At 40.8% G+C, this 27010-nt stretch overlaps 1 protein-coding gene across 1 annotated transcript; it reads left to right on the forward strand.

Moving 5' to 3' along the window:
- Positions 1-5035: 5035 nt before the first annotated feature.
- On the forward strand, positions 5036-19763 carry taf9b.S (TATA-box binding protein associated factor 9b S homeolog). The gene is given in 7 exon segments (NM_001097047.1): positions 5036-5115; positions 7214-7295; positions 8909-9045; positions 9375-9509; positions 16324-16405; positions 17597-17707; positions 19396-19763. Coding segments are annotated over 7 exon segments (765 nt in total). The 5' UTR covers positions 5036-5064; the 3' UTR covers positions 19563-19763.
- Positions 19764-27010: the final 7247 nt, after the last annotated feature.

Genomic DNA, 27010 nt, shown 5'->3' on the forward strand with positions numbered 1-27010 from the left:
CAGCAATACCCACAAACCCTCAGAACTTCTCCCCTCAACCCGCAAGGTACCGCAGGTTTTTGCGGGTAACCTACGGGTACCTGACCCGCTGCAGGACATTTTGCAAAAATGCTAACTCTGTTTGAGAGCAATTTTTGTTCTGCAAGTAAAAAAACACTAGCACATTTACTGTATATCTACTTCTCCTCTACGTGTCCACATAAAACAGGCAACCCTTTTATTTAACCACTTGGGTCCATTTTTTCAGTTATGTGTCATCATCATTCAAACCTGCTCTCTACTCTAAAGAAAACCAAACACTAAAATTGTAGGTTTGAGTAAATCACTTCATTTGTTTTTTAATGTTCATTTAGAGCAGGGCTGTCCAACTGGCGGCCCGCATTGTTTAAACCTCAAATTCAGACTCTAATTCCCTGTATCACACCTGTGATCCCCCTGTATTGTTCACACTTGTGACACCTCTATTGTTTATATCCTAAAGCCTGTACTGTTCACAGCTGAGACTCCTAAAGCCTGTACTGTTCACAGCTGAAACCCAGACTGAAACTACCACATTGTTCTCTTGTTCACACCTTATTCAAAATGCTAATGGGGCACCAGCACTGTGTCACTGTATGTAGTACATATTAGACTGATAGCTTTACTTGTCTCCTGCTCTGTTCTGCCTTCCCTCCTGGGAGGGCTGGAACTATGGGCAGGCAGAATAGGCACCCACCTAGGGCATAATCATGGGGGGGCACACTTTTAAGGGGAATTTCCTTTCTTTCTTTTTTAAACCCTGATTTGCTTGGCCTTTAAAAGTTTTTCAACTTTATAAACCCCCTGTTCCAGACAGAATCACTCCCAGCTCCCTTTTGGCAGCTGCTGGCACAGGTACATATTTGTGGGCAATATCTTGGCTGCTACTTGCATAGGTAAACAGATGATATGATGGATATTTGGCTGCTGCTGGAATAAGTACATATATGGAGGCAATAGTGTGTATTTTTTGGCTGATGCTGGCACAGGTACAGATTGGGGGCAATATAAGGGATTGGCTGCTGCTGGCTCAGGTACATGGGGCAATATGGTGACTGTTGGCACAAGTACACAGATGTTTGAGGGCAAGATGATGGATTTTTGGCTACTGCTGGAACAGATACAAATTGGGGCAATATGATGTATGATGGGTGTGGTTTACAGTGGGTGTGGTTTAAAAGGGGGAGTGGCCAACACCGACTTCCATTATCGGCCCTCCTACACATATGCCAGTAAAATTTTGGCCCTCGGTACCACAGAACTTGGACAGCACTGATTTAGAGTATTGAAATTATCCTAGTATACCATTAGCTTCAGACATATTTTATCAATTTTTTTTGAGAGGCAAGAACAGTGTGATTTTTAGCGTGTTGGCATATACAGATTATACAGATGAAAACTAAATATGCCCATAGAGTGCAGTGCAGCACAACTGAGGCAAATTCGTAGTCCTGTGTTTATCATAATTAGTAACAAAACAAACACATTTAAAACATTGAAGTCACCCTGTTGCTGTTTAGTGATTCAGTGTATCTCCTAAATATTATTGCCTATTGCAGAAAGCAATGTCACTGTACTTAAGGTAATCAAGGCAATCCACTTAACAGCAGCACAGAGACCCAACTTGGGGTTGAAAAAATTATACGTGCTCTAACCTAGAGTTTAGGAAATCAACATCATTTTAGAAAACATGGTGTACTCCCCCAGGTTTTGGTAATGTCATGGAAAATACAATGCTTGACGATCTATGAACACATACTGTACGTAGACATGCAAGCAAGACCATACATATGTTTACAGAATCCAATCTATAGGATGCATGTTTTACAAGCATTCACAAAATAAAATCTTTATATAAACTACATATGGTTTTATAAGGAGCACAGCAATCAATATATGCAGCACAATTATTTTTATCTATCTATTTTAACACTTTTTTTTTTTTTTACTTTGCTCGAGTGAAGGAATAGAATAAAAAAAACTTCGAATTTCGAATGTTTTTTTTGGCTACTTCGACCATCGAATTGGCTACTTCGACCTTCGACTACGACTTTGAATCGAACGATTCGAACTAAAAATCATTTGACTATTCGACCATTCGATAGTCGAAGTACTATCTCTTTAAAAAAAACTTCGACCCCCTAATTCGCCACCTAAAACCTACCGAGGTGCAATGTTAGCCTATGGAGAAGGTCCCCATATAGCTCTCTAACAAGTCGAAGAAAAAACGTTCGATCGATGGATTAAAACCCTTCGAATTGAACGTTTCGAAGGATTTAATCGTTCGATCGAGCGATTTGTGGTAAATCCTTCGATATTCGAAGTCGAAGGATTTACATTAACCCTCGATATTCGACCATATGTAAATCTGCCCCTTATTATTTTCTCATATTTTATCATCTAAAACTGGTTTTATCATCTAAAAAAGATATGTAAATCTGCCCCTTATTATTTTCTCATATTTTATCATCTAAAACTGGGTGGGAAGTCGATAACAAGCCAGTCACCATGGCTATTCTTAGTGGAAAACCGCTCCTCTGGTCCATAGGCTTCCCAATCAACCAGCAACTTCAGACTGCCCCTATGAAGGAATGGATCAAGTATAGTCACAAATAGAAATTCCCATGGAGCTCACACTGAAGCAGGAGGACGTGAAAGTAACGCTATGACTAAAAACTGGATTGAATAAGGCAGTATGGAAGACAAAGTGAATCATTAAAGAGGGTTAGTTATGATTTCCAAACTAAGATTCTCAATTGCCCTCAAGCTGTCAAACAAAACCTGTTTGCTTAGGAAGGTGTAGCAAATGCATGGTGGTATTGAAAGGAACAGTAACAAAAAAAATGAAAGCATTTTAAAGTAATTAACATATAATATACTGTTAGCATGCACTGGTAAAAGCTGAATGTCTGCTTCCGAAAGACTACTATAGTTTATATAAACAAGATGCTGTGTATCCATTGAAGCTGGAAACAATTAGAAAAGGCACAGGTTACACAGCACATAATAGATATGCCCTGTCTAAAACAATGGTGTTATCTGCTATGTAACTTGTGCCTTTTCTACTTTTTTTCCAGCTTCAATGGCTGCTACACAGCAGCTTGTTTATATAAACTATAGTAGAGTTTCTGATGAAAATACACCCATTTTACCAGTGCAGGGCAACAGTACGTTATATTTTAATTATTTTGCTACACTTTAAATTTTTGGTTTTACTGTTCCTTTAAAGGAGAACCAAACACCTTATGCTTAAAACCCCATACCCTACATAGCCTCCCCCCAGCCTAGGTGCAAAGTCTGGTAATTGCCCAAATCGCTTACTTACCTCTCTTTGCAGATTCAGCGCATCGGAGCTCACGGGCGCCATCTTCAGCTCTTCTGTAATCTTCGGGAAGAGAGCGGTGGAAAATTGCCGAAGTGCTGGAAGAAGACCCAAAGATTACCAAAGAGCCGGAAGACAGCCCCGTGAACTCCGCTTCGCTGAATCTGCAAAGAGGCTGGGAGGGGGCTATTCCGTTAGGGGATTTTAAGCATAAGGGGTTTTGTTCTCCTTCAAAGACTAAAGACTTTAAAGATCAGCGCTGAATAGTCAGGGTGGTGTGGTTTGGAAAATGTTGCCTTGAAAAAATGCTCATTGACTTCAATGCATTTAATTTTTTTTTGTTGAAGTAAAATGAGACAGATTTAACCATCACTAGGATCAAGCCAATGATTAAGGGGTGTTCCTGAAGTGCATCAGGCTTTCATGCCACAACAGCCGTTTGTGTTTATTAATGAAGTAATAAAAAGTGTTGTTTTTTTACAATTTATTTTGAATAATGCTACAGTTTAGGAGTCCTGCAAGGATAGAAACACATCCTACTCTTCAAAGCCCCTCCTCCATACTTGAGTGTGGAGTCAAGAGTCTCAATAGATTTAATTTGGCTGTGTCTTCTTAAAGGAAAAGTTCAGTGTAAAAATAAAAACTGGGTAAATAGATAGTTTGTGCAAAATAAGAAAATGTTTCTAATATAATAAGTAATATAATAAGGTATATTTTAAGCGGAATGGGGGTGGGCCAAGGGCTTTTTTTAAGGGTATTACAAATTTACCAGCAACTTCATTGCCGATAAATTTGTAATACCGGCCCCCAGCCTCGGCAGGTGTTTTACCGGCTAGGCCGGTAAAATACCAGCTGGGTGTCAACCCACCCATGTGCCTCCCCCCCTTAAGTCACTGATTGGTTGCTGCCTAGGGTTGCCACCTGGCCTAGCTGGTAAAACACCTGCCAGGGCCGGTATTACAAATTTACCGGCAATGTAGCTGCCGGTAATTTGTAATACCATTTACAAATGCCCTTGCCCCGCTGGTAAAAACGTACATTTTCTTGGCTTTGGGCTATATGGCTCGCTCCTTTTTCAGCACTACCCTGTGGCTTTGCCCCTTTTTGCGCCCCTTAATCCTCGCCCCTACCACTGGCCGGTAATTTTTTTTTATAAGGTGGGAACCCTATTACTGCCTGGTAACCAATCAGTGGAAACCAAGAGAGCTGCAAAGCAGGAAGTAGTGTTCTGGCTATTATGTTACACATGTCTCTCCAGCCTTTATACATTACATTTTTGCCTAACTATATTAGAAACATTTTTCATTTTGCACAGCCTATCTATGTAACCAGTTTTTATTTTTAAACTGAACAATTCCTTTAAAACCTTCAGTTGTCCAGTGCTCAAGTAGTCGCATGAATCTCACACACCAACAGGATATCAGTGCATCCCAAGACTGCCATGCACCAAACCATTACTACAGCTTATACGAAAACCACTCTCAAACTGATGTACCAAAACATTACGAAGAAATATTATCAGATATCAATATCCATTCCATGGTGTCAAACTAATTTGTAGCTCTTAACGTACAAGCGCTTAGTAAATCGTTCTTGTTTCACGTGCCACTCAAAAGATGGCGAATTTTACACACCGGAATTGTTACTTTCCCTCTTCTTACGTAGGCCTTTTGGATATTCGTCAGCGCCTAGACACCGGAAGTTCAGACTGTCAGTCGGATGTTATGGAGCAGGCTAAAATGGCTTCGCCCAAGAGCGCCCCAAAAGATGCTCAGGTACAACAGGCGATGTTATCGTATAATGCGGTGTTAGTGTACACAGGAGGCGAGTGATTATACTGTTGTATTAAGCAGCAGCGTACGGGTGCCGGCCTCGGAAAGCTGCGTTCCTTCTCCACACTTTTCTTTCGCTGCACCAATGTGATTAAGTTATCAAATATTGGCCTATACATGAGCTGCAGTCGCACTGGTTTCCTCAGTAGCTTTTTATTTTGGCAGCTTGTGAGACTTGAAACAATGTAGCGCAAAGATTTAATCCGATCCTTTCTGCTACATTGTTTCTGGAGTCAGAATCTGAGGTGCAGAGATTATGAATAGTCTGATATATATGCTGCTGGCAGTCACAGTTACATTTCCAGTAAACTTTGCCACCATTTTATTGTGCGACATAACCTCTTTCATTTAGTTGGGTGCAAGAGTTGTGTAGATCCTGTGAGCGCATATATTTTTTATGTTTATTAATATGTCTGTTCATATAGAAAAGCATCACCAATGACGAAATGTATAACCGCAACACCTTAAACCTAAATTTTACTACATAACCTCACACAGGCAACTTCAGGCGACTATGGAAAATGCATCGCCTCGTGTGCATTAGCGCAGGCTTTTCATTGTAACCTATGGGAAAACACGCTGAGGCTGTTTGGGGAGATTGTCGCTCAGAAGACGAGGCGATTAGTCGCCAGGCGACAAAATCTCCCCGAATCTCCTCGTGTGAACTAAACCTAATTGGCATGAAAGCTTTTCATGTCACTGATTTGTTTGGAAAACTTGATGGAGCAAAATGTGATTTTCTTTTTTTTTTTTTTTTAATTTGAAGAATAACTGTACTGGTGTCTGTGGTGGATATGAATGATAAAAATGGGAAGGGAATGCAACATTGCTGTGCAGGTATCTTAGCGTTGGCTGTACATGGGCAGATAATGCTGCCAACCTGGCATGTTCAGATTATGCACAGTTTCCTTGTTACATAGCTACATAGTTAAATTGGGTTGAAAAAAGACAAAGTCCATCAAGTTCAACCCCTCCAAATGAAAACCCAGCATCCATACACACACCCCTCCATACCTTCACATAAATTCTATATACCCATACCTATACTAACTATAGAGTTTAGTATCACAATAGCCTTTGATATTCTGTCTGTCCAAGAAATCATCCAAGTAATTCTTAAAGGCATTAACTGAATCAGCCATCACAGAGTCGGACTGGGGGGCCCATCAGGGCTCCGGCCGCAGGGCCCCCTCCGCCACCCCCCTGCTGCACTGCCGGCCAGCTTGTATGCGCGTATGAGTGAGTGTGCATGTGCATATATGCGTGTGAGAACACGTATGTGTGTATGAGCGAGTGCACATTCTCAAGCGAGTGCACACAAGTGCACTGTGGTGCAAAAAAGGAAAAAGAAGGCAGGGTGAGGATTTGGGTTGGCGGGGCCCCCAAGAGCCTGGGTCCCACCCGGTTTTTTCCCGGTGTCCCTCCGACCCTGAGCCATCACAACATCACCCGGCAGTGCATTCCCACAACCTCACTGTCCTCACTGTGAAGAACCCCCTACGTTGCTTCAAATGAAAGTTCTTTTCTTCTAGTCTAAAGGGGTGGCCTCTGGTACAGTGATCCACTTTATGGGTAAAAAGGTCCCCTGCTATTTGTCTATAATGTCCTCTAATGTACTTGTAAAGTGTAATCATGTCCCCTCGCAAGCGCCTTTTTTCCAGAGAAAACAACCCCAACCTTGACAGTCTCCCCTCATAATTTAAGTCTTCCGTCCCTCTAACCAATTTAGTTGCACTTAGTCTCTGCACTCTCTCCAGCTCATTTATCTCCCTCTTAAGGACTGGAGTCCAAAACTGCACTGCATACTCCAGATGAGGCCTCACCAGGGACCTATAAAGAGGCATAATTATGTTTTCATCCCTTGAGTTAAAGACCTTTTTCATGCAAGACAGAACTTTATTTGCTTTAGTAGCCACAGAATGACACTGCCCAGAATTAGACAACTTGTTATCTACAAAAACCCCTAGATCTTTCTCATTTGTGTTTTTCCACTCTTTGTTTTAAAATCTAAAGGTTTATAAGTCTTTCTTTTAATTTGCAGGTGATGGCCCAGATTTTGAAGGACATGGGGATTACGGAGTATGAACCTAGAGTAATTAACCAGATGTTGGAATTCACATACCGTAAGTAATGCAAAGGGGCAGACACTGTTTTGTTTTTTTAACGCTTTGTAGTGTTTATGTGAGATTTGTTCGTTAAACAAAGTGAAATCTCTGGCATCTGCCTGTCACTGCATGTACAGAGGGGACCAGCCTTAAAGGAGAAGGACAATTGTTCTTGCAGTTGGGGGTGCCAAATGTTAGGCACCCCCAAGTGATTATATTTACTTACCTGAAACCCTGGGCCGGTGCTCCGAAAACTGCACCGGCCCGGGGTTATACAGGTGAGCACCACAGAGCGATCCTCTTCTGTCTTCATGTTTCTTCGCGCAGCTGCGCATGCACAGTAGAACAAAAAGCTGAACTTTAACTAAACAATCATCTATTTCGTTCAACTGCGCCTGTGCCTGCCCCAGGAAATTTGAAGAAAGAAGAAGCCGGAAGAGGATCGATCTGAGGTGCTCACTGGAATAACCCTGGGCTGGTGCAGTTTACTGCTGATAGGAGCACCGGCCCGGGGTTTCAGGTATGTCAATACAATCACTTGGTGATGCCTAACATTTGGCACCCCCCAAGTGCAAAGAGACTTTCCTTCTCCTTTAAAGAGAATTTTTGGTTGGTGCCATTAATGTTGATTATTAAAAGAACAGTTCAGTAAAAAAATAAAAAAACTGTGTAAATAGGCTGTGCAAAATAAAGAATGTTTCTAAAGTAGTAACCGGAATTAGAACACAACTTCCTTCTTTTCAGCTCTCAGTTAGTCATCAACTTTAAGGGGGGCCACGTGGGACATAACTGTTCAGTGAGTTTGCAATTGATCCTCAGCATTCAGCTCAGATTCAAAAGCAAACAGTGGAAACCAAGAGAGCTGCAAAACAGGAAGTAGTGTTCTGGCTATTATGTTACACATCCACTCACTCCAGTCTTTATACATTACATCTTTGTCTAACTAACTATATTGAAAATATTTTTTTATTTTGCACAGCCTATCTGTTGACCCAGTTTTATTTTTATATTGAACAATTCCTTTAAGTACTAGAGTCACACAGTATATGTTTTTTCCCACCAGCTGAGAGTGTGGCATTATACAAATACTTTATACCATCTTATTCAGGCTTTTAGTTTGTTGGGCATGGATTTGCCTTTCAGAATTAATATCGGTACATAAGGGATTCTAGGTTTTCAAACAGGTATGCACCTAATTCAGGATTCTGCTGGATTCTGTTACATTTTTGCAGGATTTCAGGTTGGGTGGATCCAGTGCTTAGATAAACTAAACCCAAACCCTAAAAGTCATATGACAACTAAAGGCAATGATTTTTAATGTATTTTATTAACTAAATACAAATTAGAGTTCACATTTAGTTCTGGCAAAGCTTCAGTATTTGGCTGAACCAAAACAATGGATTCAGTGTATCGGAGGTTGGAGGGAGGAGTGTTGTCATATTTTTTTTTTTTTATGAAAAGAGCAATGTGGGGCCATTTAAATGAAATTCTAATAAGTTACATTTGATTTCAGTGGATGCTGATACATTTTATAGGCACTATACTGCTGATTATACTGAAGTATACTGATTTTCAATTACTTGTTTAAAGCCAGAGTATTTTTCAATTTGTTTTATTTGTGTCTTTTTAAGGATATGTAACAACAATATTGGAGGATGCAAAGATTTACTCTAGTCATGCCAAAAAATCAGATGTTGATGCAGATGACGTAAGACTTGCAATTCAGTGTAGAACTGACCAGTCATTTACATCTCCTCCTCCACGAGATGTAAGTATACGATTTCTAGTTTGTTGTTTGTTCTAAGAACAATTACAAATAATGATCTCAAAAAATCCAATGGTTTTATAATTGTACAACTGTAATGCAGTATTTCTTACAACCACATTTTTAAACCTTTAGCTCAAAAATAGAGTTCCATAGTTACAAGGATGTTTAATATGAGGTATCCAGGCAGGTTCATTACTTACGTATGTATTACTATATTTTATAAAGTACTATTAGGATATGCAGTGTTGTATAACTTTACCATGTAGATAAGCCAGATCTATGTACTTGTTACAGGGATAAAAACTGATGTTTCTTTTCTGTTCATGCAGTTTTTACTAGATATTGCACGACAAAAGAACCAAACACCTCTGCCATTAATCAAACCATATGCTGGACCAAGGTTGCCACCGGATAGATACTGCTTGACTGCCCCAAACTATCGTCTTAAAACAGTACAGAAGAAGGTAACTATGCCCAATGCTAGGTGCTGCTTTTAGTTTGAGCAAATTTAGAGTCTGGACAGAAATTATTAAAATAAATATGCTGAAGATTTAGTGTCTTGCCTGTTTGAGCAAGGAGTTATAGAAGACAGCAGGTGGAAGAGATTGATAAAGAAGGAGGTAAAATGAGTCATGTACAGTATAGATTGATTTACTGTTTTCTTGTAAAGATGTTGCTATTATGCTTGGAAGTTTGTAGATTTAGCTCTTTAGAGAGCTTTTGAAAGCCAAAAGTATTCACCAAATACTATATATATATATATATATATATATATATATATATATATATATATATATATATATATATATATATATATATATATATATATATATATATATATATTTCTCTTGCCTACATTGGGGGACACAGGCACCATGGGGATGAAGATCCTGTTGCTTGGAGGATGGACACTAAACGGTTAATAAGCTCCTCCTCCTGCACTGGTTCTCATACCCTGCCTACTTCCTTTCCCCTCAGTTTTACTTTAGTGTCCTCAGAAGGAGGACGGATGCTACTGGCTGGGAGCAATGGTGCCGATTTATTCATGTGCCATGCCAGCAGTAGGGCCTGAGTTTACTTTCCCGAGCCCCCACCAGCCGAATAATGTTGTGCCCTGATTGCCTTCCCGCTCTACGGAGGTCTGCAGGCAGAGGCTCCCTCAACACCCTGGGGCTGCTGGTTCCCGCTCCACGGAGGCTGCACCAGCAGCCCAGAACGGGGTACGCACCAAAATAGGGCAGGAAGGCTGGCAACGAAAGGGGTAAGTGTTTATTGTCCCCTTTCACCCCCTTATACTTTCCCTTCATGTGCGCGTTCCCCAGCAGGAGCAGAGTCGGGTAGGATAGTTTTCTTACCCGCTCTGGCGTTAGTGTCTGTTCTCGCGTTGGGTCCGGCCGCCATCTTGGAAGCGTCGGCGGCCATTTTACTTGGGGGCATGCTGCGCGATCGTGTTCCCTCTCTTGGACGCATGCGTCTCTTCCGGCGGCCATCTTGGAAGAGGGCGTCGGCGGAGGTGCTCTCTGCGGCGGCCATTTTCTTTGGGGGCATATGGCGCAATAGATTTCCCTGCCCTTACCAACGCGTACGTCACTTCCGGCCGCCATCTTGGGACACGAGCTGGATCAGCGCAACTTGCTCTCTTTACCTCAGCAACCTGAGTAAGTACGTTTTCTGTACTTCCCTAGGCAGTCTACTTAGTTGATACTAAGCTATGTCATTTTCACCCATGCAGGTAGCCCTACAGGGACAGCCCAGGTGACACAGGACTTCTCAGTTCCCTGCCTGCTTCCTTTTCTTAAGGAAGGGCAAACTTTCTATAACATGACTGATAGAGTAGAGGAAATGCCTTCTGCTAAGCGACAGCCTAAGTCCCGCACCCCATCTCAAATTGCATTCCTTGCATGCTCGTCATGTAAAACAAAATTTGATATTGCCTCTTCTGACCCAAAGTGTGTAGCTTGTAGTACTGGTAGTATACCTGCTCCTAGCTTACCCAATGCAGCCCTACAATCCGGCTCAGCGATAGCTTCGGCTTCTCAGGCGAGCTCGGAATCTGAATTGGTGCGTACACTTTCCCTCTCACTGGCTGGTCTACAGAATCTAGCCAGGATTCCTGAGACTTTAGACAAAGTTTTGGAACACCTCTCTAGTCAGCCACAAAGGATGAGCGTGCAGGCTACTACTTCTAAGCGGTTTCGTTCCCCGACACCTGAGTCTCCTGAAGAGGAAGAGTCAGGGGAAGAGGGGCAAGTGTTGTCCGGGGAGGAGTCGGACCAGGAGCAGGATACTCCCAGGTCACAAAGGGAGGTAGAATCACTGATACAGTTGGTGTTACAAACATTAAACATTGAAGACACAGCAGCTACAGCTGAGCCTAGCAAGAATATTTTCAAAAGGCAGAAGAAAACTTCATATGTTTTCCCGGCTTATGAGCACTTAGATGACATTGTTAAGGCTCAGTGGAAAGTTCCAGACCGCAAGCTCCAACTGTCTAAACGCTTTTCACAGTCCTATCCATTTCCTCCGGAAAATACAGACCTCTGGTCCTCCCCACCAGTGGTGGATCCTCCAGTGTCACGTCTTTCTAGGAACACAACCATACCTGTCGCTGACGCAGCTTCTTTTAAAGACCCAATAGACAAGCGTCTAGAGGGATTCTGTAAGGCCATTTTCTCAGCAGCAGGAGCGGCGCTTCAACCAATCTTTGCCACAGCGTGGGTGTCAAGAGCAATAGAGATATGGGTTGAGCAGGTAGCACAGCTTATTGGGTCTGAGGACCCGTCTACGGATCTTTTATTGTCACAAATAGCTGATGCAAATTCCTATATCTGCGAAGCAGCATTGGATGCAGCAAAACTCATTGCCGGAGCTTCAGCACAGTCTATTGCAGCCAGACGTTTTCTATGGTTGAAGAACTGGGCTGCAGATCTCACATCAAAAAGATCACTAGTCAGTCTTCCGTTTGTGGGGAAACAACTTTTTGGAGCAGAGCTCGACAAGATTATATCACAAGCGACGGGTGGAAAAAGTACCTTGTTACCACAAAACAGACCCAAGCGCACCACATTTAAGAGAAGACCTTTTCTGCGGCCCTTTCGTCAAGGTCAGGGCCAAAGGCAGAGAACACAAACGGAAAAGCACCAATCTTCCAGCCGTTCCAGATACCCAATCAAACAAGGCCACAACTGGTCTTCAAACAGACAAACCGCCAAATCTTCGCAGGAGAAACCCGCCTCCGCATGAGGAGGTGCCCACCCCCGAGAGTGTCTTCGTAGGCGGACGCCTAAGAAACTTTCGGGAGGTGTGGGAACAAAGGGTCCAAGACCCTTGGGTCCTGAAGGTAGTCTCCCACGGCTATCTCATAGACTTTATACAAATTCCTCCAAGAAGATTCTTTGTGTCACGTCTGCCCTCGAGGGAACCAAAGCGTTCAGCATTTCGAAAAGTTCTCAAAGATCTCACGAGCTCAGGGGTCATACAGCAGGTTCCACCTCTAGACAGGGGCAGAGGTTTTTATTCCAACTTGTTCATCGTGCCCAAAAAGGACGGATCCTACCGTCCTGTGCTGGATCTAAAGGCAGTAAACAAATATGTCAAGCGTCAACATTTCAAGATGGAATCCATTCAATCGGTTCTGCTGTCCCTGGAGAAGGGAGAATTTATGACAGTTATAGATATCAAGGACGCATATCTTCACGTGCCAATACACCCCAACCACTACAGATTCCTTCGTTTCTTCGCTGCAGGAGAACATTGGCAATTTGTGGCGCTTCCATTCGGCCTATCCTCAGCCCCGCGAGTCTTTACAAAGGTCATGGCAGCAGCTCTAGCAGATTTGAGGCTGCAGGGAATAGGAGTCATACCATACTTGGACGACCTACTAGTCAAGACTCCGTCCCACTTTTTAACGACAAACCACTTACAGACCGTGGTAGAAAGATTGACCCAATTAGGTTGGATCATCAATTACAAGAAGTCGATGTTCAATCCAACGCAAAGGACAGAATACCTGTGTCTGATGTTGGACACGTCGCTGGGAAAAGCTTTTCTCCCACCTGCTAAGATATCCATCTTTCGCACAAGATTAATGATCATTCAGAAGGAGAGATATGTACCACTCAGGGTAGCTATGAGAGCACTGGGGACAATGGTAGCAGCTATTCCAGCTGTACCGTATGCCCAGTTACACACCAGACCATTGCAGAGACTAATTCTATTACATCAAAGAAAGATGTGTTCAGAGCTAGACCGCAGGATACTAATAACAGTTCCGGTTCAAGCGTCAATGAAGTGGTGGCTTCAACCATCAACATTGCAATCAGACAAGCTGTTCCCCAATCATACATGGACAGTAGTAACAACAGATGCCAGCTTACAGGGGTGGGGAGGAGTACTGGAACAACACACCGTACAGGGCAGATGGAGCCCAGCGGAAGGGTCTCTCCCAATCAACATCCTAGAGCTCAGGGCAATATGGCTCTCCTTGTCACACTGGACCCACAATCTCAAGGGTCGACCAGTGCGAATTCAGTCGGACAACATGACGGCAGTGGCCTACATAAACCATCAGGGAGGCACAAGAAGCCAGGCGGCGCTGGCCGAAGCACAAAGGATACTTCTTTGGGCAGAAGAGAATGTGCCAGCCATCTCCGCAGTACACATTCCAGGAGTAGACAACTGGATAGCAGACTTCCTCAGTCGGGAGACAGTAGATCAGGGCGAGTGGAGTCTGCATCCGGAAGTGTTCCAAGAGATAGTAAGAAGGTGGGGTATACCAGAAGTGGACCTAATGGCGTCAAGATACAACAACAAGCTGCCAAGCTTTATGGCAAGAAGCAAGGATCCTCTAGCAGTAGCAGTGGACGCGCTAGTAGCACCTTGGCCGTTTCACAGGGTATACGTGTTCCCACCTCTCGCTCTAATTCCAAGAGTCATCAGACGAATAAGGGAAGAGAGAGTAGAGGCGATACTGGTGGCTCCATTCTGGCCCCGCAGACCTTGGTTCGCAGAGATCATGCGGCTAGCAGCGGACACTCCATTTCGGTTTCCAGTCAGGGACGATCTGTTAACACAGGGTCCTATCGTTCACCCGAATTCTCCACGGCTGGATTTAACGGCGTGGCTCTTGAGGCCTTGATACTCTCCAGGTCAGGAGTTCCACAGGAGGCCTTACCTACCTTATTGAAGGCCAGAAAGCCTGTATCTGCACGGATTTACCATAGGATATGGAAGACCTTCATCTCATGGTGCGAGACTAACTCCAAAGACCCACAGATCCTAAACGAAGCAAACGTACTGTGTTTTCTGCAGGAGGGACTGGATAAGGGTCTAGCCATCAGTTCCTTGAAGGTCCAAGTATCTGCACTATCTATTTTCTTCCAACACCAGTTGGCGCTGCGGCCTAACATTAAGACTTTCATGCAGGGGGCTCTTCGACAGGCACCACCATACCGTCACCCGATACCTCCATGGGATCTTAACTTAGTACTCTCAGCAATGCAAGAACAGCCTTTTGAGCCTATTATGGACATTCCCTTACTTATTCTGACTATTAAGACAGTATTTTTATTAGCCATCACGTCGGCTAGAAGAGTGTCAGAGTTGGCAGCATTATCGTGTAAGGTGCCGTTTACAATTTTCCATAAGGACAAGGTAATTCTAAGGCCGACACCGGATTTCTTGCCTAAGGTGGTGTCCGAGTTTCATCTAAACCAGGACATCGTAGTGCCTTCCTTCTGTCCTCATCCCAAGACACAGATGGAGAAAAAGCTGCACAAGTTAGACGTGGTCCGTACGTTAAGTATTTATGTATCCGTTACCAAAAGTATAAGAACTGACAGTCTTTTCATCATTCCGGAGGGACCAAGAAAGGGCCTCCGGGCATCGAAGGCAACGATTTCCAGATGGATCAGGTCGGCCATCTCAAAGGCTTATGTAGCAAGGGATAGGCCTCCACCCTTCGGAATTCGAGCTCACTCGACCAGGTCGATGAGTACTTCCTGGGCAGTACGCCACCAGGCTTCCGCTGAACAGGTTTGTAGAGCTGCAGTGTGGTCTTCAGTACACACTTTTTCCAGGTTCTACAAGATACACACTTTCTCCTCAGCTGAGGCAAGCTTTGGGAGAAAGGTGCTACAGACAGTTGTAAGCTGAGCACTGGGGTGCAAAGTCCCGCCCTCATGGGTAGCTTTGGGACGTCCCCATGGTGCCTGTGTCCCCCAATCTAGGCAAGAGAAAAATAGATTTTTGTACTTACCGTTAAATCCTTTTCTCTTGTCCTACATTGGGGGACACAGGCCTTCCCTCCCTGATTAGGTTAAAAATTTAAATTCTTCTAGCACACTGTATAGGTGTGAATGTATATAGTTCAAGGGGGTGTGAGTTCCTCTTCTGTTTGCACGTGGTGATAGTAGGGTTGTCCTTCCTTCTTCGGCCCGAAAACTGAGGGGAAAGGAAGTAGGCAGGGTATGAGAACCAGTGCAGGAGGAGGAGCTTATTAACCGTTTAGTGTCCATCCTCCAAGCAACAGGATCCTCACCCCCATGGTGCCTGTGTCCCCCAATGTAGGACAAGAGAAAAGGATTTAACGGTAAGTACAAAAATCTATTTATATATATATATATATATATATATATATATATATATATATATATATATATATATATATATATATATATATATATATATATATATATATATATATATATATATATATATATATATAAATATATATATAAATCTGAAAATATTTTCTGAAAACTACTCCGATCAAATCCGCATGGGTATTTTCCCCTTATTTATCTATACATTTTTCCGACAATTACCTGTGCAGGGAAAAAACAATGATGCATCGAAAATCCAATGATGCAAATTTTTCAGATTTTCTGCCCGAAAAATCCATAAAATCTTTGGATTATTGCACGAAACCCAGCACAGATCAGGATATCTTCGGGACTTGTCCCACTGACTCCTACATGAACTCAGCTGGTCTCAGTTGAAGTACTTTTTTATTCGAACTTTTAACCCCCTCTGGGTTTAATAAATTCCTAAAAATGTGAGGTTTTTTTTCCCACTAAAAATTTGGATTTTATAGTAAAAAGTTTTTGGCTTTCAGACTTTAATAAATAACCCCCTAAATCTTGTTTTATAATTAACCTGCCAAAAAGAATTATTTATTAGTAATGCTGGATACTGATACATAACTGTAGCCTGGCTTGATTTATATTTTGGTGGATAGTGTTTCTAATAACTTCTAACTAACTCTTCTATTTTTAATAGATTTCCTCTTCAGCAGGAAGAATAACCGTACCAAGATTAAGTATGGGGGCTGTAACCAGCAGACCAAGCACCCCAACTTTAGGTATGCTATTTTCTTGGGCCTGCTAATGCTTTTGCTTCACGAATTTCACGATTTTATCGGAATTTTCACCCCAAAACTTTGGGGTATTGCACAAAAACCCAGCGCACATCAAAAAATCATTTGGACTTCTCCCATTGACTTATATGCAATCTTGCCAGATTTTCAGATTCTGGGTTTAATCAATTCCAAAAAATTTGCGAACACATTTTGAACTTCCTTTTTTTTTTTTTTTTTTTTTTTTATAAAAACAAGATTTGCTTGAATAGTTAAGAAGATATAATATATGTGTGGTAATATAACAGCTGGTGATGAGAAATGCACAGTTCAGGATTTGTTTTTATTTGCTAACTTCATGAATGAACTGTTGCAGTCCTTAGTTATTTATACAGGTTAGTGAGATAAAATAGATCCATTCATACATATTAAACGGGTTGTTCACCTTCAAACACTTTTAAAGGTTTCAGATTGTTCACCAGAAATAAAGACTTTTTCAAATTACTTTCTATTTGTGACCATTTTTCTAATATTGAAGTGTAAAGCAGCTTTGCGGGGGTTTTGCAGACACTTTATCTGTTCTAAATTGATACATTTAGTTGATACATTTCCTATCTTTGTCCCTGCTGAGCAGAATCCCTGAGTTCCATTAAAGGCTGCTGTTAGAATTGATACAATAGTTGCTAATATTCCACAGATGCTACTGAGAAATGTAGCAACTAATTGTATCTATTAAATGTAGCTACTGTAATTTTATCAGTTCAGATGCTTCTGGAATACTGAGCTGCTTTTTTTTTTTACAGGTGTGAATAATCTGAAAACAAATTAACTATATAAACGGCTTTAAGAAGGGGTTGGATAGCATTTTAGCAAGTGAGGGAATACAGGGTTATGGGAGGTAGCTCATAGTACAAGTTGATCCAGGGACTAGTCCGATTGCCATCTTTGAGTCAGGAAGAAATTTTTCCCCCCTCTGAGTCAAATTGGGGAGGCTTCAGATGGGGTTTTTGCCTTCCTTTGGATCAACTGGCAGGCAGGTTATATATAGAGACTTAAAAGGTTGAACTTGATAGACGTGTGTCTTTTTTTCAATCTAACTTACAATGTTACTATGTTAAATTTTAGATGTACCTTGGTTGTATATGCTTATGTGAAGTACAGCACATGTATTCAGTACTATAATTTGTATACATCTAGGAACACCATCTGCACAAACCGTTTCTGTTTCTAAATTGGGCACGCCTGTGTCACTAACTAGTCAGAGGTTTACCGTACAGATCCCAACCTCACAGACATCAGTTAAAACAGGTTAGTAACATTTTTATTTTATTTTTTTTCTTCAATGACCGGAAATAATACAGACATTATAGTGAATAGCGTTGTGCTTCCTTATTATACAATTCTGCTATAGTTTTCTTGTTTAAGACAATGGTGCCAGATGTGGATTTCGGCCATCATCAGTGGACAAATGCCGTAAATCACACCATTGTGTGCAATAAGCATTTATTGTTACATTCAGTGTCGGACTTGGACACCAGGGGCCCACCCAAAAACCTTAGCATAGGGGCCCACCATAAAACCTTAGCATAGGGCCTACCATAAAACCTTAGACCAGGGGTCCACTCTCATTACTAATATTCTTTATCTCCTCAATCAACCTCTATTCTCCCAGTTTGTTTTCTTTACATACTATAATCTATTATTCCATCTATTTAGCCTCTTTGTTCTCATAGAATAGGGAATGGCCAGGAAATAGGCCAAAAGTTTCGCAGCATGAGGGCCCGCTGACACCTGGGCCCACCGGGAATTTTCCTGGTATCCCGGTGGGCCAGTCCAACACTGGTTACATTTTATTACTTATCTTTCTATATACTTCTTGTCTTAGGGCTCTTACTGACGAGCGGTTGAAGCTGCGCTCCCCTGTGTTCCGTTTTTTAGCGTTCAGCCGCAGGGGGAATGCAGCCCCAATTTTCAATGGGGCTGTACTTACACAGGCGCGTGTAGGCGCCGAAGGCAGGAAAAATGCAGCATGTTGCGTCTCAACCTGCGTTCGGCGCCTACACGCGCCTGTGTGAGTACAGCCCCATTGATAAAAGCTAAATGTGTCTATTCCTGCACTCCCCTGCGGCTGTACGCTGAAAAACGGAACGCAGGGGAGCGCAGCTTCAACCGCTCATCGGTAAGAGCCCTTATACATATCTGTGTATCTCATTCAAACCACTGCCTGGTTGTTAGCCTAAATTGCACCCTAGCAGCCAGAACACTGTTGAAATCCCAAAATGGAGAACTGCTGAACAAAAAATGAAATATTTCACAAAAAAAAAACTCAATAATAAATGAAGTCAAATTGCATATTGTCTCAGAATATCAGTCTACCCAAGTGCTGTCCAATTGGTGGCCCACAACCTCCTCCTTGTGTGGTCCCTCACATGAAAGTCTGTCCATTGTGATTCCTTACCTTTTGTAAATTGAAAAGGGTATCAGTATTGAGATTAACTGCTCCCTCCATTGTTTACACCTCAAATTCAGACAGTAAACTCCTGCATTGTTCATACCTGTAATCCCCTCCTTTATTATTCACACTTGTAACACCTCTATTGTTCACACCCCTAAAGCCCTGTACTGTTCACATCACAGACCGAAACTGCCCACATTGTTCACCACCATTTGTTTTTTCTGGTGTATTACCACCAATAATGTGGACACATGAGTGTGGGTTAAATGGGCGTGATTTAAATGGGTATGTTCTAAAACAGGGAAAGGTCAACACTAGCGTCCATTATCGGCCCTCCAGCACGTAAACCAGAACAATTCCGGCCCTTCTTACCACAAAAGTTGGACAGCACTGGTCTACAACATACTAAAAAATTCTAAAAGTTCATTTAAAGGTGAACGACCCCTTAAAAGGGGAACTCTACAGAAAAAAAAGACCAGTTTCAAATACGCTTTATTTCTAACTTCTTTGTAATTATTCATATGTGTTTGTTCTTTTCTAGCTACTCCAACTACTACCACAGTTCAGAATGTTCTCATTAACCCCTCCCTAATTGGCTCAAAGAATATTCTCATTACAACAAACATGGTGTCATCACAGAATACAGCTAATGAATCCAACTCGCTAAAGCGCAAACACGAGGATGAAGAAGATTATGATGCAATGTAATAAGTTATTTAATATTTCTGCTTTTTTTGTGGGGGGGGTAATCTGGACAATTTTTTTGAGAGCACTATATTATTACTATAATCAGGACTTTGCTGGATGTGGACGGGAGAAACATTCAAGGGAACATCATTTAATGAATAATGCAAGTGCTTGTGCATTTTGTAGAAACAAATACAATTAAACATTCTTTTTTTTTCTGTTTGAGGTTTTTGGTTTTATGGAATCATGTCCTGTATTATTTTCTTTATGTGTGCCACTTTTTCAGCCGTCGCTAGAAATAAGTATACGGCTGTGGCGTACTCTTAGTTATGGAACATAAACATAATAAAATAAGATGCCCAGTTGACAGCTGGAAATGGACATGTTTGCTTGAGACCTCGACCTGGAACTTGTGTCCTTTTCAAACTTTATTTTAATTTAAATATTTAAATTTAATATTTCCCATGCAGCAAAACAAATTTACTTTTACAATAATTAAGACTGAATTATAACTGCCTTTAAAAGCAAGGCTGTGTGGCAAAATGTATTTTCTGCAACATTATATTATTACCATTTTAAGTGCAAGTTTTTAAAATATTCATCTAGTGTTTATATAATATATGTGCTAAAATATTCAGCAGTGCCTGACAACAGAAGGCATATGACTCATACTGATTACATACCAATACTGACGGAGAAGAGGGTCCTACTCATTACGTCTTATACTCCAAAAGATGTTAATATATTATACATAGAATTTGGCTAAACATCATTAATTGAACTAGTTCCTGTAAATTAAGCACTGATGTAAATATTCAACCTAACAGCCCTTAGATGGAAATGATGGTGATTTTCCAGAAAGGATTTTTTTTATTATTATTTTTGTCAGAGAAATGATAATAGCGGCATCCACTCAAACAGATATTAAAGTGATACTGACAGGGAGTTAGATTTGGGCAGAGACTTTATGGCAACATTTTAAGAAGCATGCAAAGTCAATTTTATGGTAGATGTTAAAAAAGGTTCAATTTCTAGTGTCACTATCTGTCGCTTTCTACATGAGCCTATGTAGTAGTAGTATAGTGTATATCTCCTTTTTAAGGCAAACTAAACATTCTGGAAAAAAAGATAATTTGGCCATTACTAGGCTATAATCAAAGAATCTTATCAAATTGGAATGTACATGTCTGGAAGGATTCTAAATATAACACTGAGTGTAAAAGACACAGGTCTGTCTGTTTATTGGGTAATAGAACCATTTCTATTTCTGTGGTGTTTATACAAAGGGCCTGTAGGTGTCACTGTGCACAAGAGTTATGCTGTGTACAAAGTACTTTCTAGACTGTTAATACTGAAAGTATCAGAGTTTAAGTCTAATGGCTGCATGAGCCTGCTAATAAAGCACAGTTATACTCTACTCATCCTCGGCTACCCAAAACATAGCCATTTGCGACAAGATGTCTCTTCTACCTCTGCAGCAGCCCCCTGCACCTTTTCTTCCAAACCCTGGTGAGCCTACCATTCCTTTTACTGCTTGGATTTGTATGTTTGAAAATTACATTATTGCTGCTGACCAAGGGGAGATTTCTGCTGCTAGAAAGCGTGCTTTACTTATTCACTGCCTGGGAGCAGAGGGACAGCGTATATTCTATACATTACCATTACCTGATGATATTTATAAAACTGCTTTTACTGCTATAGAGAACTTTTTCGCGCCAAGAGTAAATGTGGTTGCTGAAAGATATAAATTCCTCAAATGTGGACAATGTAATGGTGAATCCACAGAACCTGAGAGTTTGGGAATCTAAGAGACCAAATAGTGGAAAAAACAAACTCACCTCGTGTTAGAGAGAGACTGCTCCTAGAGCAGGATTTAACCCTTGCAAAGGCTATTACAGGTGCTAGCCAAATTGAAACAGCAGTGGACTCTCAATCAGAGAGCTGCTGGGAATGTACAGACTGTGAATTCAGCACTGTGGCCTAATAATTCACAGGCAAAATACAGTGCTAAGGAAATGGGTTCACCTACACTGTAAACTATGCAGCAAATGCAAATAAAAAAATACTGCTTTCGCTGTGCTTCAACACAACACACTGCAAATCATGTTACATGTCCCGCAAAAGCTGTATAGTGCTGCAAAACATAATAATTTCCATTTCATTTCTGTGTGCTTTTTTGTTTGTGTGTGAACCCCTACTCCTACATATTTGTCATGCCTGAGATTAAGGTGGTCATGTGCGTTACAACAAACTCTTTATCTGATGAATCAGCACTATCAATGACCGATGATTGAAGGCACCTGATCAAAAGATCGACGAGATATCCACGTCTTCTGCAGATAATCAGCTCATCTCCTGCCATACAAGCACCGAATATCTTACAAAATTCGTTTTTCGAATGTTTTATACAATATTATCATTGCGTTTATGGCCACCTTTACTCTACAAGAGAGAGAAAAGAAACAATGTTTAGTAAACCACAGCTTGTTATAGAAGCCTTTCAAGTATGTCAGATTTATAGTGGTGTAAGTTAACAGGTATTAATCTGACACTTTTACTCTTCATGGGAACAATTCACAAAGTAGGGAATGAATGTTCTTTAAAAGGAATCTTTACAGCACAACTATTCTGTCAGATGTTCTTGTGCTATTGGTTCACGTTTCATTTGCCTAATAACTTTCTTAGAAGCAAATACTAAAAAAGTACCTAGCAGAACATTTTTGCACATTTAAAGGGCTTGTTCACCTTTAAAATAATGTGTAGTATGACAAATAGAGTGCTATTCAGAGACAATTTGGAATTGATCATCACTTTATATTATTTAAGGTTTTTGAAGTATTGAGCTTGTTGTTCAGCAGTTTTCGTGTTTGGAATTTTAGCATCTCTCTGGCTGCAGGGGTCCAAAATACCCTAGCAACCAGGTAGTGGTTTGAATGAGAGACCAGAATATGAACAAAAGAGTGCCTTAATAGAAAGATAAGTAAAAACATGTAACAATATAATTTTATCAAAGAGCAAAGCATTTTTTGGCTTTTGGGGTCGGTTACCTCCATTTGAATGGTGAAAAGTGCCAGAAGAGAAAAGCATATAAATCAAACACTGAAAGATGAAGACCAATTGAAAATTAAGAATTGGCCATTCTTTAACATACAAAAAAAACATAAAGGTGAACTACCTCTTTAAATGGTGTATACTTCTTTTAGGTGCCAAGGTCACTTTAATAACTACTAGCAAACGGATACTGTCCCATCCTTTTGTTGTTTAGTTGCATAGTGTTAATGGTATTGCCTGGCAATTTGATTAATGAAGTGATATGGCATGTGGAGGAGCTCATGCTTCCTTAGTTCTTCCTTGCTGCATTAGAAGATGAAGTAGAAAAGCAGCAACTTTTTTAGGTCAAGTTTTCACAACTCAATTTCACTTTCACGTTGAAGAAAATGAAAAAAAATTGTCAGAATCAAGCTGACCTTTAGAAATGCAGTGCAGCAGTTTAATCTTGCATCGTTTATTGCCAAATAGAGAGGCCTCATGTTAGAAGAACCAGGAAGAACCCACTACTGAAACATAAGAGAGCCTGACTTGAGTTTACAAAACACACATGAACCAACTTCAATCCTTTTTGGAGAATGTGCTATGGATAGATAAGACAATAGTCTCACCTCTTTTTTTTTTTAATGAAACCTTCAAAGAAATGGAAACTGTCTCTACAGTCAAACATGGAGGAGGTTTGCTTTTTTGGGGGGGTTGCTTTGCTGCCCCTGTAACTGGTATCTTAAGTCTGTTTATGGCAGGAGATTACCAAAGCAAGAACCATGTCCAGATCTAAATTTCCCTGAATGCTTGTGGAGAGATCATTCTCAAATCTGAAGCAGTTTGCAAAGTAAGAGTAAGCCAACCTTTAGTAAAAAGATGTAGATAGTGCTTGAATGGCAATATGAAGCACTTGTTTTCTTGAGGGTGTGCAACCAAATATTAAGTGCCAATCTCCGCTGGACGAAAAATGTCGGGACTCTCCACACATGAAAATCGTACGTATCCTCGGATCTTTGCGTCTATGGCCATCTTAACTGCCATTCAGGCTGGGACCCACTCCAATCGCTCACCCAAAGGGGGGCAGCCTCACAATTTTGGAATCACTGCCTCACCGGTCAGTTGTGTCATGGCCTTGCTAATTTCTTGCAGCCTGATGAAGTATTTTCCTGTGTGGGAATGGCTACATAGTAATATAAAGGTAGGCCAACAGAGATAAATTGTATGTAGTTTTGTCTCCAAGGATTGGATTGGTGTATGTGAGCTCAGGAGACCCCCAAACACTGACACAATGTGGCTCATTATATCAGGATCATCTACAAATTACTTTCTCCTTGCATGTCTGGGTAAGAAAAATAGATGTGTTACCGGTATATGCCTTTTTTAAGGGATGTAAAAATGCTAGTACAGTGTATCAGTCAAACAAATAAGATCTTAAATCTGTATTTCTATACTTTGGATTTCCAGACTTTGTTGCAGGGTGATTTTAGTTCCAGTCTGAATATGTCTTTGAGTAAAAAATGAAATCCAGTTATTAAGTATGGGGTTGGATCTTGTTTACACTATTAATTGTTCAGAAACAGTGAGTTTCCAATACATTAACATACTTTCTAATTTATATGCATGAAAACGGTTGTATACAGTTCATAGCAGCAAAATCAAATATAAGCACCAGGGGGCAGTATTATACTGCTAGATCCTTCCACCTCTTTCAAACGCTGCAGTAATTGCATCACATTTTATGTGTAAAACTGCTCCATTCATTAAAAAAAAAATATTCATGTCTATATAGACCATGGCTGAAAAAAAATATATTTTGAATATTTAGCTTTGATAATACCAGGCAGCAGTTGTTAAGTAAACATTATTTTGGATTAAACACCTTCTCCCAGTAATTAAATCTGAGATCATGTAAAACCTCTTTAGCATGTGTATATGTGTTAAAAATTCTATTGTGCTCTGGGAAAAAAAGGGGCATAATTGGAAGCCAGCAGTAATGTCAATAAGTCAACTCCCATTTGCAGAAAGGTTAGATTTTTGCTATTTAATGCCGATCCTGTGGCAAAGGGCAGTTTTGCTGTTTATGCTGCAGAAATAATTTGTTTAAAGAATGACATACAAAGGCCTGTTCTGTATTCCACTATATAACTCCCAGCGAGAGGAAAACAGTAGGATAAAATCTACAATCTGTCTAAAAATATTTTTCTTCCATTTCGGATGATACCGGGGAGGAGAAAATAACCCGTCTCAGGGTCCACCAAATAATTCAGCTTGTGTTTCTTTGCCTATGGGGTGTTTGCTTATAATGCATTCCTCTCTGTGTGCTCTCTAATGAGTGTGCTGCAGACTTTGCAGGACGTGTTTGTGACTTTGGGTGTATGTTATTAACATTGTCGTACAATGGGCTCTGACACTGGATTTCATGCAGATGAGTAATTGCAAAGCCAACACACACATCCCAACAAGCTTAATACAGATTCTAATGGGAAACTAATGGAGCCATTATCCAATTAGTTCAAAATAGGCTTTTCAAATTAAGTTTGTTTTCATCAGAAAGGGCACCTCTGTGGGGATTTGATTCATCTGAAAAAAAAAATAAATCTGAAAATTAAATAGTTGCAGTAATAGAAGAGGCAATTTTCTAGGGAACTTTTTATTCCAGGGGATTAGGTACAGGGAGAAAGTAAGGGCTCTTACTGACGAGCGGTTGAAGCTGCGCTCCCCTGCGTTCCGTTTTTCTGCATTCAGCCGCAGGGGAGCGCAGGAATAGACACATTTAGCTCTTTTCAATGGGGTTGTAATAGTTTTTTCAGGCTGGCTGGCCACAAACTTCCTTATCATCTCCCAGAAAACCTTCAATTCTTTTACAATTCAAAGAAACAAGACACCATTATAGGAGCATGGCCTAGCAATCGTACTAGGCACTTTGTGCCATATTACCTTTAATGGAGAAGGAAAGCTACCGAAGTAGTTTATTGCCAATAGATTAGTCAAAAAAGCGCAAGTTATGACACTATACTGTATTTATTCTGCAAAATGCTTTACCATAGCTGAGTAAACAGCTCAAGAAGCTCTATCTTTTTGATTAGGATAGCAGCTGCCATATTAGCTTGGTGTGACATTCTCCTGCCCTAACTAGAGTTTTCACCCAGCAGCTTAACTGGTAAAATACCAGCAAAGTCTGGGGCTGGTATTACAAATTTATTAGCAATGTACTTGCCAGTAATTTTGTAACAACTATTCCATCTCCCTCTGCCTGCCTCCTACTCTTCCTAATCTCCCCCCAGTGCCTGAAGGCTCCAACCCTACTCATCAAATGGCTTCCTGATTTGGCCCTTGATGTGATGACTCTGCCCCTTTGCATCGCAACTCTTCCCCTATATGCCACATGCACGCCCCTTTGCATCCCATCCCTGCCCCCTCATAGCTCTGTCCTGTTCCTGCTGGTAGAACAATTCTTAAAAGTTGGCAACCCTAGCCCTAACTAAGGAGGAGGTCTGATATAGAGCAACAAGATCATGGCATGCTGCTCCTCAAACAGTACCCTGGGCTGGTGCTCTTTAAATACTTGGCAACCCCAGTGATTTTACCTGTCCTGGTCCTTTAAATACAAGAATGCATCATATTCTACAGACACAAAATAATTAAAATAATTGCATTATTACCTATTTTTTATATGGTTGCTAAAAACTAATATGAAAATGGTATGCAGGTATTCCATGGGTGGTATAAATGATTTGTAGCTGTAGTTGAGCATAGACACAAAGTTACAGAAATGGCAAACAGAAGCTAAAGAATATTTAATAAACTGGTGGTGAGGGGCTTGTGTTTCCATTTGACATTCGACACAGAAGGTCAGCAGCACACAACTAATTGCTCTGTATAATAAGTGTATTATGTTTTTCAATTTGGTTAGGAGAATCAATTTCAGTTTTTCTACAGCCAGCATTGACATTAATTCTTCGTGGAATTATCTCGGCCATTTCAAGCGAATGCCGTTGATTCCTATTTGTCACTGTGTCAGCTCTGTGTAATTCTCATGCGAGTGACCCTTTCATCTGCATATCTGAACCATTCATTTTAACATTTGACAAGAGTCATCATTTATTTGGAAATAAACAAGAATCATTATTCAGCTTCATTTCAGTTTATTACATTCTGTTAAAAAAACCTGACCTATAAATCATGTCTGTGAGTTTGGTCTTATGCAAATTAATATTAATAGTTGCAATTATTCCATTAAAATGGCAGATGTTTACAAAGTTTGAGGTTTTCTTCCGCCCCTTGTTTTAAATTGATTTTTAAATGTCTTCAGTGTTAATTCAAATCATAGATTTTCCCTGCTCCAACTTAAAGAAGAACTAAACCACATTTTAACTATTAAAGGAGAAGGAAAGGCTAAAATTAAGTAAGCTTTATCAGAAAGGTCTATATAAATA

The sequence above is a fragment of the Xenopus laevis genome, chromosome 8S (assembly GCF_017654675.1).
Source record: "Xenopus laevis strain J_2021 chromosome 8S, Xenopus_laevis_v10.1, whole genome shotgun sequence".
In the NCBI taxonomy this organism is placed as follows: domain Eukaryota; kingdom Metazoa; phylum Chordata; class Amphibia; order Anura; family Pipidae; genus Xenopus; species Xenopus laevis.